We start from the raw sequence: 12,703 nt of genomic DNA, 5'->3' as shown, positions 1-12,703 counted from the left end.
GCTTTGTGCTATTAATTGCAACCTGGCTAACAGGTGCTTGCCAATGTCTTTATATGCCTGCCATAAGGAAGGATTATATTTCCATCTGAACAAAACGGTGATGCTGCCTTCTAAAAAGAAGCTAAGAGTAGCACAGAGAGGAAGTCCACTGTGGCATGATGAGTTGAATCACTGCTTACTAACAAGAATATGCCCTCTGCTCTGCTCTGCTTGACCCAGAGAGGGAAGGGGAAAGCAGCTAACACTGTTTTTCCCACATCCTCTCCTCTTGGTCAGGTGTCAGATGGCCATGAGCTGGACCCACCAGGGACTGTTTTTTCTCTCTAATCCCCTTGACTCACTCAGCAACGGTGGCAGCTCTGTTGTTTAAAACAAACTTGCAGCAGTGGGGGACCCCTACCAAGAAAAGCACTTATGAACACACTGCAGGTCCCATACAATGGGACTTGCCATGAGTTCACTTTTGCTGTGCAGCACCAGAACATTGCTGCAAAGGACTTGGCCTGCTCTGTCTGGAAGAGCCTTCCTCTTGGCTTCCTTGTACCTTCATCTTCTTCCTGTCATCAATGGTGAATGAAACCTCTTTTCAGTCTTTTCCTTTCACACTTCAGCTCTCTCTCCTTCCCATCTAGTCTTCTGGTTATCACAGGACTGTCTGACCTTGTGCTGTCGGCTGTGTGTGAAGAGAGGTGCTGATCAGAGTGTGATGCCCCCTGAAGTTACAGTGCTTTGTCAGTGAGGCTTTCTATTCCCCAAGGGGTTTGCAAAAGGTATTCTTTGCTTATGGGTCTGAAGATGAAAGGGCTCTGGCAGGTACCTGTGGCGGCCAGTACCTTCACTGGGACTTTGTGCTTGTTATCCGAAAGCAGCAAAACCAACTGATCCATGGGAAGCAAACAATAACACACTCCATGTGTTACCAAGGCGCACAAATAACTCAGGGGCATGTTGGTGCCTAATTATGGTGATGTGGAGATGTACAAAAAATACCGAGGCAGTAATTGCCATAGAGGAGAGTCTGACACTTGTTAGTCATAAGGGGATTTAAAAATCCCAACAAATGCCTCAAGGCCTTTGAAAATCAGACCCGAAATGTCTACTTGGGATCTTGTCAAGAAAGGACACAGACGACTCTTGTGAGCAAATCTCCTGGCACAGACAACATTTTGCCTATGTAAATCAGCAGACAAATCATTGTGTTTTGCCTGTAAAATGAGGGAGTTCAGACTATTTAGCTGTTCACAGGCTCAGATCAAATTTCATAAGGGAGCACAGGAGCCATACACAACCTCTACCACCTCACTGCAAAGAGGTACCGTGAAAGGCAAGGCAGCGTTCACTGTGTATTCCATATTAACTTAATTTTTCAAGAGGAAAACAAATACTGGATAGTACTGTTTACTTAGATAAAAATGGAAAACCCTTACAACTTCTTTTCTTTCCTTTTTCTAACCAATTTATCTACTTCATGTTAGGAGAGATCTTGAAGAGAATTCCTGGCATATTTTGTGTCAGAAAACTTAAATATAATCATGGCTTTTGAAAGTGCTTACTAGTGCTACTCCGTGCATTTGAATATTTTCTTTCACCATTGAATACAATCTTCTATGGGAGTACATCATGCCCTTTAATTAAACATTCTTGAGTATTTGGATTTTATCTCACAGATACACCACACCCTGCTTGTAAAAATTCCATCTCAGGCAGTCAAAGTGCTTGACTTATTTCAAAGATGAGTTATTAATTGGAATGTCTACAGACCATATATTTATAATCTGGTGCCATCCCTCCCTGGGGAGCCCAAACTTTTATCTGCTGGATTACTTACCTGCAGCTGAAACAGGGCCACTGCTGGCTGAAATGCAAACCTCATCTTGGGCAACTCCTCACCATTACTCTCAAAATGAAGAATGGGAGATAGGTCCAAATGGAGGACATTTTTAAGATGTTCTGGATGTAAACCCCTTGAATTAAATTCACCTCATTTAAAATGTGTCTGTAGCTATGTAATGCTGTGGGTTTCCTAAATACCCCATTCACTTCATCTTGCTTTGTTCGAAAAATCCTCACCCCAGCCATGAACTCTTGAGAAGGAATAGGTGGCAGCAGGATGCTAGCAGACAGGGTTTTGCTTCTCAGAGTGGTCCCAGGTTTAACCCTCACCTGACGCAACATGAAGCTTCACAATGTCTGATGCCAGCCAGGGCACCATCCCTGTTCTGACTCAGAGGTGGGAGTACTCCAGTCTGAAATCACCAAAGGCAACAGCAACTCGCAAAATACTTCCCCAAGCCAAGGGGTGAAAGCCAGTGCCAGCTGTGAGCTCACCAGCACCGCTCCCCAGCACCACTCGCTTGTCAATCCTCTGCGGCATTTTTAGCTCGCTAGGCGCGCCGGCTCATCCCACTCTCCAAACGTTTAGCAATCGGGAACAGCGATAGCTTGGAGCTGCCATGGCAGCCAAACACCCGAAATGTGTTTCCAAACACAGCGAAATGTGAGAGAATTATTGTTTTACTAGGCTCATGAGCCTTCACAGGCAACTTGAAGTGCTCCAAACCGTATCGTTCCTAAGTGCAGTGAGGAAGGTGCTGCCATTCCACAGAAGGAAATCCACAGGAAATCCTACTGGCATGAAATAGGCCTGGGAGATGGCCCACAGGAGCTTCCAGTGAGCAAGTCCCATACATGATGCAGAGATGATAAGGAGCAAGCGGTGGACACGACTGCTGCCACAGGCAGCCTCCAGCACCCACCAGGTTTGCCCTTTCCATGGGTCAGTATGAACTCCTCAGGCAGCCTGCCATGCTCAGGTTTGGGAGAGAAAAGCAATCTCATACAGTGTCGGCATTGCGCACAGTGCCAGGTCCTCAGCTTTACATGTGGCCCTCTCCAGCTGCACAGTAAAGTCACCAGCCTGGAGGAGCCAAGGAAAAAATTGGTCTCCAACCTTGAGCTTCATGTCATACCCAAGAGAGACTCCAGGCCTCCTATGCCACCGCTCTCCTCATTCAGCATGCTTGCCTCAGAAACCTTTGATCCTCAGACATTCCACCTCCTAAAAGAAGAGATGGATCAGCAGCAAGGAAGCTAATGTTGCCTGGAAAAAATAGATAAACCTGCTCTGGCTGCAGAGAAAGCAACCTCCTGGCAATTTTACTTGGGAACCATGCCATGAACAGCAGATGCTTTTTGGATTTACTTCTCCTCTGCCTTAGCATGCCCAACAGATTTGTGGAGGTATTAATGTGAGAACATCTCCTAGCTTCGGAAGCAAGATGCAAACGAGAGGGGGTTTGAAACAAAGAGAGCGAAACAGAAAAACAGAGAGACAAGAGAGACCTCATCCATATTCTCTTCTCATTGAAGATAAAGGGGAAGAGCTTTAACAACAGCAGAGTTAAAGCAAGTTTCCCTAAAGTACTGACATAAGAAAGACCTGACTATCAACATGGGAAAAAATGTAACACAAAAAGGTAGTACAAGAGGTCAAAGCAATTTTATGAGAGTTTTCCCTGAGTCAACAGAATAGAAAATATTAGAAATGTTGAAGAGCTAAAAGCTTGATACAAAATCTCTGACCTGAAGACACTAAGATTCTGTTTGAGTTCACATCTGAGTTTGAACTTCAAAACTTGGGCTCCCTTCTGTATAACCCAGTGGGATGAATCAAACCTGACCCAAACAGCTGCAACATCTGGAAATACGTTGATTCAGAGACGCATTTTTCAGGTTTTGTCTGTCACCAATTTATCAGAAATTACTCCCTAGATTTCCTCCTCCTCTGTTTATTTATACATACTTTTGTTTTTCAGGTACTTCTTTATTTGTAGATACTTACTATTTCTGTTACAAAAATTATTTATAAATACTTTCTTTCTTTTTGGAAGTACTTTGAATCCATCCATCTATTCACCTCTGGTCTAAGTTAGAACTTTTATGCATTTCTTCAAACACATAACTGGCCATGATGGCAATGTCAGCACAGAGACACTTTTCTGCACCTCTTTATGTTTCTGTTCTTTTTGGAGAAAAGGATGTTTGGGTTGTAATAAAAGGACTGAAAAATACATTAATCCTTATTAAGCCGGTAAAGCTAATTGACAGGGCTGGGACTGCCTGCTTCCTCCCCTCTCCCTTCATGCCCTTCTGTAATTTCCTCTCCACTCTTCTGACACTTGTTTGTGTTTGGAAGCAGCATGCTCACTCCTGACAGACTGGGACAGGGGATGAGAGGGGAAATGTCTGGACACATTTAGTCCAATTAAATGTTGGCATCACATTCAGTCTTTCCAAAAAGCACGTAAGAAACTTTAAGTGCCAAGCTGGCCATTGCAAATTGATGCCTCCCCATTTGCATTTTCTTGCATCAAGCCACAAACAGAGCAGCTTTAATTGTCAGCAAGCATGTCTGCCACAAGCCCCTCTTTAATATCACTCACAAATGTTCTGCTAAAACCTTTCAACTTGCAGCAGACAACTTTCATAATCCCATGTCACTGATGAGTTCTGGCAGAGCTAAAGTGTGTTTGCTGCAGACAACTCCCCTCACTTTCCTTTTCCAGCTGCGGCAGCAGCACACATTTACACAGCAGCATTCTCTGCCTGGTGTCATCCCAACCTCCCACCATTCCTTCCAACGATGTGTTTGCTAACAGGGGTTTACAGCAAATAAACAAACATGCACAGCCCTGCATGTGTGGTCCGTACATCATCTTGAGCCATCTGGGCTTTCAACGAGCTACTGCTCCTGCAGCATGGCTTGTGGCATGAGCCCAAGCAGTGCAAGCATGGCAGCAGTGCCGTGGCATCCACGGGTCCTGTGGCATCTGGGCAGCAATAAAACCTGGGCTCTGATGCACAGAGGGTCACAACCTTGACGGGTGGCACTGGGAGTTTAACTGCTGGGTGAGAAAGCAGCAGCTGAGGAGGGACAGGCACTGTCTCCCACTCTTCTCCCACTACTTTTTCTTTTTTTGTTTTAAACAACCAAATCTTGTTCTTCCTACTCCTGAGCGAAGTCCTTTAAAAATGAATGAGACTACTCATATAAACGAATTAAGGGTCAGTTTAGAGTGTCGTTAAATTAAAAGCTTTATACAGAGCAACTAAAGAGCTTGGTAGAATTCATGAAACTAGATTCAGACCTCAGATGCTTTCCAGAGTAGCTGGAAGGGTTTTAGGAACTTAACAGAAGAAACTCTAAAAGCTCAGAACTCACTGCAACATCCAAACCAGTGACATACTTCTACATCACTGCTACAGCTCTGCACTCCAACACGCACTCACAGTTCTGATTAGATCCAACTGCAAGTTAAGGACTAAATGTACTGAGGCATGTCCCCAGCTGATTTAAGTATAAACCACATGTCTGGAGTCTGATTGCACAAATAGGTCCATGGTCACCACTTGCTAGCTGAACACTCGCTGAGTCCTGCACGGACAGAGCACTAATCCACTCGCCCTGTATTGCTCTTGCATTGTTTTCACCAAAGGCTTGGTCCACCCAGTTTAAAATATGCTCTAAGGTGTGCTCACATGCAGGAATCTCTGAGGACAGGAAAAATCTCCCATTACTTTTTGGTTTTAGAGAAGAAACAGTGCTCGCCACAGAGCACTGAGATAAACAACCTGTGCTGCTCATTACATGGTTTTGTACCTGCACAATGGGGTGGCCCCCCGCAGATGCCTTCACAGCCCCTCGACTGCCTTCTGTCTCATAATGAGCTCGGTGGTGGGATTTCGGCTGCACTTCGATACGTAGTTCGTAAGGTCCTGAGTGAGATGGCAGCTGCCAATCAAGAGCAGGCAGGGATGGGCTGCAATGGAAAGGAAAACGGATTAAAAATTAACATCAAGTACGTGATCATAAACCACAAGTGGCCGTCACTATTACTTTAGACACCGTTTCTCAGAGTTCATCCTTCACCATCTTACAGTTAAAATTTCACCAATAAGGATAATGCCATAAGTAATTTAGGAGCTAATGGCTATTTTAGGAAGATTTATGGGTCGAGCGTATCTGTTGGACCAGATGCTATCTGATTTGTATCCAAAATCGATAATTTTTAAGACACATATTACAAATATCTTAATATATTAACTCTTGAAGCAAAAGAAAAAAGGTAGGCAGAAAGACACGGGGAGTTTTAGGAAGAAGATTTCTGCAGTTAAAGTGAATGCCAAACTAGTTTAGCATTTAATGAATCTAATGGGTTTCAACAAATCTGTTCTGTTTACAGGGGGTAGAAAGAAGAAAAAAAGCCATTTCCCTGCTTCACTCCCAACACAAAGCATGTCTGAGAGTCTTGTGAAGCAAAGCCGATCTCTTTTGGGTTAACGCACTGCAAAGGAGCAAGCTCTGAAGTCAGAACTTGCTTATGAATCCTATTGATGGTGATGAGCAAGCCTGTAGAAAACACAGCTCACTCTTCTGGCTCAGTACTGACCCTGCAATTAACTAAAATACTAAGGACTCATTACCATCATGCAGCCCGACAGCATGCAATGGTGGGGAAGAGGCATTCTTAGAAACCCTCTTCCAGTACAAAAGCACACTTGAAAATAGCTGGGAGACCTCTAAGAAATGCCAACTTGATGCTTTGAAAGAAAAGAAACAAGGACTGTAGAAACAGCAGCCCTGAGACAGACTTACTAATCTTAAAATTGAAGCAATAAGCTTCACAATTAAAACACTAATTTCATGTCCACTCTATATTCTTTTCTTTGGTGAATTGTCTTCACTGAGTGTCGTTCAAAAGTCTTTACAAGTAGTTAAACAGCACAACTGCAACACACTCCCCGGCCCTTTTATGTAAAACTTTGTTACTTCTCCCATCAGCCTGGAGAAGATGACCAGCAAGCAGAAAATCGTGTCCCTCAAACCTTTGTAGCTGCCATGGGCCAGGGCTCCCTGGTGCTGTGAGAGGACTTGGGCCACCACCACCTGCAGGTGAGGACGCTGAGGGCTCAACAGCTCTCCCCAGCCTGCAAGGAGTCCAGGCACTGAGGGTTTACTGGATCCTTGCCTCACTGCTACAGCCCGGGAGCAAGGACAGTCTGAGAAGCAGGGATCACGGCTGAAATGAGCTGCCCGAGAAGGAAAGGATGTGCAAGAGCTTCCGCAACGGATGCATATACTGCAAATATTCAGCTCGCTGCACTTGTCGCTTCTCAGGCATTACAGCTCTCACATTCCCCAAGGCAGCCCTGCTGGCTCCACTGCAGAACGGGGTTTCTACCACTAGCACAGGCAGGTTTTTTGCTTTGCCTTTTGGGTTTTTGTGAGTGCTTACCCAGCCCTGTATCATGAGCATATTGAACTCATATCTGCTACTGGCTGTGTGCATATGCACTGCTGAGACTTCAGGTGGTGCTAAGTTTTCCTACATTATCTTCATTGTTTACAAGTCTGAGCCATGTATTTGCATGTCTATGGACACACACCATACACATTACAGGGGTCAGCTGGAGCCACTAAGTCCCATCCTGGGTGAGGACCAGGATCACTTTTGCTTCCTGGGCACCTCCTGTTACCCCAGGACGGCTCACTGGCAGGTTGCCAAACTTCCAGCTATTCTGTTCTCCAGCCCTCAGGACATGGAGACCTGTAACAGAGAGGAAGTATCCATCCCAGCTCACTCTAAGTGGGAGCTCATCTAAAAGAAACTCGTTGTCTCTGTGCAGGTTCTGAGCTTCCATGAACAACTGGAGTCAGAAGAAGCCAGGGGGGCACTCTCTCTCCACTGCCAGGGACAAACCCTGAATTTGCTTTCTGCCACTCCACACATGGAAGCCCCTGCCTCGGCTATAGGCAGGATGTTGCACCTTCTGAGCTCCTGTGCAAGCCTCTCCCCCAAAATGCCCAGGGCCCAGCCTGGAGGTGAGGGGAAGCTCTTCTACTACTACACACTCATACAAGGAATGAAGAGACAGCAGAAAATTACAGACAAATGGCCATTGTATGTAGCCACTGCTCTTTGCCTAGCACTTTAGATACACATATTTTAGTCTGGAAAAAAAATTCTGGATGAAGCATATTTGACTAATGATAAATGACAAAGAGCAGAGCAAAACAGCTGTGCCTCTCCTGGTGATGATCAGCACACATTTTTAAACAGATGTTTCTGGTTTTAAGTAAATTCTCACTTGATGGATTTTTTTTTTTTTTCTGAGGACACAACATCCATCAGGTTAGAAATTTTTAACACTTAATTAAAAAGGACAACTCTGACTGACAGCATGAAGCCCTCAAGTGAAGAGGGTTGGGGTTTTTTTAAGATACATTGAAGTGATAGCTTTGTAATTAATGATATCTCTTTAAAAAAATAGAACCAAAGAAAAAACACACAAACTCCTTTCAAATCAGCACCTGAAAATGTTAATATAATTAAGTTGTAAAATTCATGTTCTCAAGTAAAGCCTGCAAATATAAATACAGTGTGCTGTTAGCCTGAAATCTATAATCAAAATTCCAAAGCACCACCTGTCCAATTATAAATTGACAATTAATGGGAGTTTTCCTGATAAAGGAAGCAAAGTGATGCATTTAGCAGTGTCATGGACTGGGGCTGTCAGAGCTATTTCCTATGTTAGGTTATCTTCATCATGCACTTAATTTCCTGTGGCTAAACGTGGTTAAAGGAAAAAGCCACTGAGCAAATGGTGTAGTGGTAAAATCAAATCTGGTTGCTGCAAATATCAATTTGAAAAGGCCCAAACTACCTCATCAAGCCAGTGTCACGTGGAGGGGAGAAGAGCCCCACCACAGCAGTCAAGAAGAGGAATAAAATGTCTTCATGAAGTCTTCCTATCAAATACACATCAGTGTTTTGCCCTCAGATCGCATTTTCCACCAGCTGAAAACCTGTCCCGTTCCTTTCCGCGCCATAATAAATCTCACTGCAGTCCTCCTAAATGCTGTAATGAGGTATGGTTGCTTCAAGGCAGGTTCACAAAACCTGGTGCTAGGCTGTAGAAAACTGGCTCAATATAACTCCATCCTACATAAATCAGATTAAAAACCAGATGAATAGTGATTTATTTTGCATACACCAGATACACAATATGATTAAATCAAAAACAGATTATCCAGTCTGGCTGACTTCTGTCTTTAGCAGAAAGATTTATCAAGTTACAAAAAAACAGAAAAAAAAAAAAAAGAAAGATACTAAGCAGCCCACTGGAATATAGACAGGGAGGAAACAAAGCCAAAAACTTCTGCTAAACTTTGTAAAGGTCTTTAAACTCCATTTTCACATGACTGCTATCCATTTGGGAATTAAATTACCATTACGCTTTCTAAGCTATTAGATGCCCACGGCCACTTGAAAAAGAGATTCACAAACACTTTTTGTCCCAAACTGAAGAAGGTATAAGAACAACTGCCAGTCTCACCCTGGGACTAACCCTGCTCTTGGCCAAGTACCACAGCACAGTCATCTACCCCAGACAGCTGCCTAGGAGAAGATGCTCAGTGTCTTTCAGCATCTGAAGTAAAGTGAGTGACCTAGAAGGAGGACAGCTGAGACTGGGTGCCCTGTGCTAAACTTATGTTTTTATGACAAGGAGTTTTCCTATAGAAACAAAATCACAAACTAGAAAAACCACAGGGCTGCTGAAACTTCTACCAGGCTGCTAGCTTGAACCTGCTCCAACTCTGCACCAAATGCAAATATGGTTACAATTTATTATTTATTACTTGTCTCACATTGAAGTGGATGCCTATGAAAGATCCCTGTGTGTGATTTTGAAAGAGTAAGAAAACAACGGTGATGGCTACGTGTCCACCAGGCTTGACTGTGGTCTGAAAAATACACCTGCTTTATATTTCACCTATGACTTAACGTGGGCAGATTTTACTCTCTCTTTTTTTGAATTTCCTGTCTGACAATTGAGCAATCTGGCTGCGAGCTGTTAAAATAGATGCTGTGTCCCACCTCAGACTTGGCTGTATTTTGCTGGCATGTGGAGCAAGTAGCTCCTCTGTGAAGTGCACGAGGCGCACTGGAATTGCTCATGCTGAAGTCTGAAAACATGAGTCGTTGTCATTCTCCCACATAATACTTTCACACTACTGTCCTAAAAATTCACACTCAGAGATTGGTTTGCATGGGAAGTTTCACATTTGATGGCTTAGAGAAAGGACAAGAAACTATTGCTGCAGGAATGGAGATAAGTGGCTGGCATTGCATTTCTGCTTGTTCTGAATTTAGAACCCTGGAGTGTTAATGAGCTGGTGGAGGAAGGCCATTAATAAGATGCTCACAGGGTTGTTTGAATGAACTGAAAAACAGTTGGGAGATAGCTTGGGGAAGATTAAATCAAACAAACAAACAAAAATGTATCAGTTTACTGAGACAGCCTTCCAAGTAGTCTTCAGCCTTATGGTACAGCAACCGAATGTAATCAAAAGTCCCTGCTACATGATGGCAAATGAAACATGTTGAAAGCATCCAAATATCCCTATCCAGCAGGAATATAGCAGAAAAGAGAAAAAGGTTAGCAGCATTTCGGGCTCTTCCCCATCCACATCCCAGCACTGGCCCCTCAATTAACACTAACGAGTCCCAGGAGATGGTCACTGCCACACAACCACAAGTCCCCACTTCACTGAGTCTTGCCCAGACAGCCCTGCCTTTGCTTTGTCTGAGGAACTTCCTCTCGCCTGCCATAAACACGCAAGCTTGCCATGGATGCACAGGTCAGCAAATCCGGTTCTACTGCACTGCTGACTATCTCTTCTCATCTTAAGATTGCTGGTGCCTTTTTCCTCCTTCAGAAAACCCCAATTTCTTGAGAAACTCAACTTTTCCCTAGTAGGGTTGCCCTCTATCTCATGATCTGGAACAAAACACCTCTTAAAAAAAAAAAAAAGGCAAAATCAAAGGCATCTGAAAAGTCCACAAATCAAAAGAAAGAAGAAAAATGTCTGCAACATTTTAAAATCATAGCTTGTACGGAAATCATATGGTTTGGGGCCTCAATTTTTGCATGCTTGAGTTTAATACTGTCAGAGTCCCAAAAGTAGAATCCAAAAATCCACAAAAAACCCCCAAAAAAGCCCATTGATGCAAACAAAAGTCAAATGTGCTTTTGCAACTTGCAGACAGGTATCCAACCATACATTCCCTAGGTAAAAACTTCAGTCTCCATATGTAAAACTACATGACCATGTGTCTCTGAGGTCAAAAACATACATGCATATTGTTGAGGTTGAAAAAGAGACTGCAGCTAAAGAAAATGTGGCTTTTGACAGTTAAAAAAATAAACTGTGGAAGAAAACACCACAGGGAGCTTTTAAAATTTACCTGTCTACTCCTGGAAACTCCTTTTGGTGTGGTAGACCTCATATATGCCATATGCCCAACCAACAAACCCAACCATTTCTCTTCCTCCTGAAAAACACTGCTTTTAGTGCAAACTCAAGTGTTAAAGGCCAACACACTCCTTGGATTAAATCGATAACACTTGATATAACTACAGTGCATTACTTTTCAAAGAGTAAGAAACTGCCTCCAGGAAATTTCAGGTTGTGTTTACTCAAATACAGCAGGTGAAGAGGAAGTCATATAAAATGTGCAAGATACTCAGCAGCATGGCACTTTGGTGAGTGCCTATACTTTTTGCTGTGATACAGGGTGATTTAGGACGTGCTTATGAGCAGGTACGGAATACAAAAAATGGGATTTTAGTTTGGAAATAGTCCCTAACAGTGCCCCCATAGCCGAGGGCAGAAGTCCAGTCCTGTACTTCCATTTTGACATTTTTGTCCACAATACATTCTGCATTACACAGCACTTAGGAGCGATGGAGAAACGGCACAGAAGGAACACCACTGACACAGCAAGGGCTTGAGAAACACAGACCATCACCTGCTTGTACAGTAACTGCCCAGTGGAGTGGTTCTCTTAAAATTATTTGCTGTGTTAACTCTAAGAGAGAGACTCCAGACAGAAACTTGTTGCATTTGAGTGAGACAGCACAATGCATAAATACCAAAATAAAAAAAGATCTTTGAGATAAAAGCTGAAAGAGAGCTTCATAAAGACCATCTCTTGACTCTCTGCATCATGATTTACCTCCAGGACTTTTTGAGGCAGACTGGTTATTTAGATAACTCATTTCGATCTAGAAAAGGTATGATTCCCCTTGTTACCTCAGGGTTTGTTCCAATGCTTCTCCTGAAACCTGTGCTTGGTCTCTAAGTATTTTCTATATCCAAAGATTTGGTGCAAGGCCCTGGGCTACAACCAAAGGACTGCAGACAAATCCCCACCAGTCCTGGGTTAACCTGTGCAGCTCAAGCCTCAGCTGCGAGGTCAGGCTCTACCCTCCCACCCCGTCCTGTGATCCCCTGCGAGTCCCATGCAAGAACAGTCACATGTTCGTAGTCTGGAGGGAGAAGTGTGAGCCCAGATATGCAGCAAAGAGCCCACAGCCTGGGGACCGGGCTGAGCATCTGAGCTCACGAAACACATAAACACTCTATTTCTGTTAAGGCAGGCATTATTAGACTCTCATTACATACTCTTATTACTCCCCTGCTCCAGGATTCGAAAAGCCTAAAGCAGACTGAACTTTAATTATGACAAATTAAAAACATCATCAATTTTAGAAACAACAGCAAAAAGCAGTTCCCCTTTTAGACTGATGCCCACTATAAAACCTTGGGAAAGGAGACAGCACTCAGCCGATGGTCTGC

The 12,703-nt window shown here is 43.6% G+C and overlaps 1 protein-coding gene across 6 annotated transcripts in view; it reads right to left on the bottom strand.

Moving 5' to 3' along the window:
* NFATC1 (nuclear factor of activated T cells 1) overlaps positions 1 to 12,703 on the bottom strand; it is a 110,638-nt gene that overhangs the window by 85,705 nt on the left and 12,230 nt on the right. For all 6 annotated transcript variants that reach the window (XM_039549341.1, XM_039549343.1, XM_039549345.1 and 3 more), the window contains exon 3: positions 5,660 to 5,819. In XM_039549341.1, the coding sequence (XP_039405275.1) occupies positions 5,660 to 5,819 (160 nt within the window). The remainder of the gene's footprint in view (positions 1 to 5,659; positions 5,820 to 12,703) is intronic.

The sequence above is a fragment of the Corvus cornix genome, chromosome 2, assembly GCF_000738735.6.
Source record: "Corvus cornix cornix isolate S_Up_H32 chromosome 2, ASM73873v5, whole genome shotgun sequence".
Lineage (NCBI taxonomy): Eukaryota > Metazoa > Chordata > Aves > Passeriformes > Corvidae > Corvus > Corvus cornix.
Note: the sequence above shows the minus strand (reverse complement) of the source record. Positions and strands in the feature narration are given on the sequence as shown.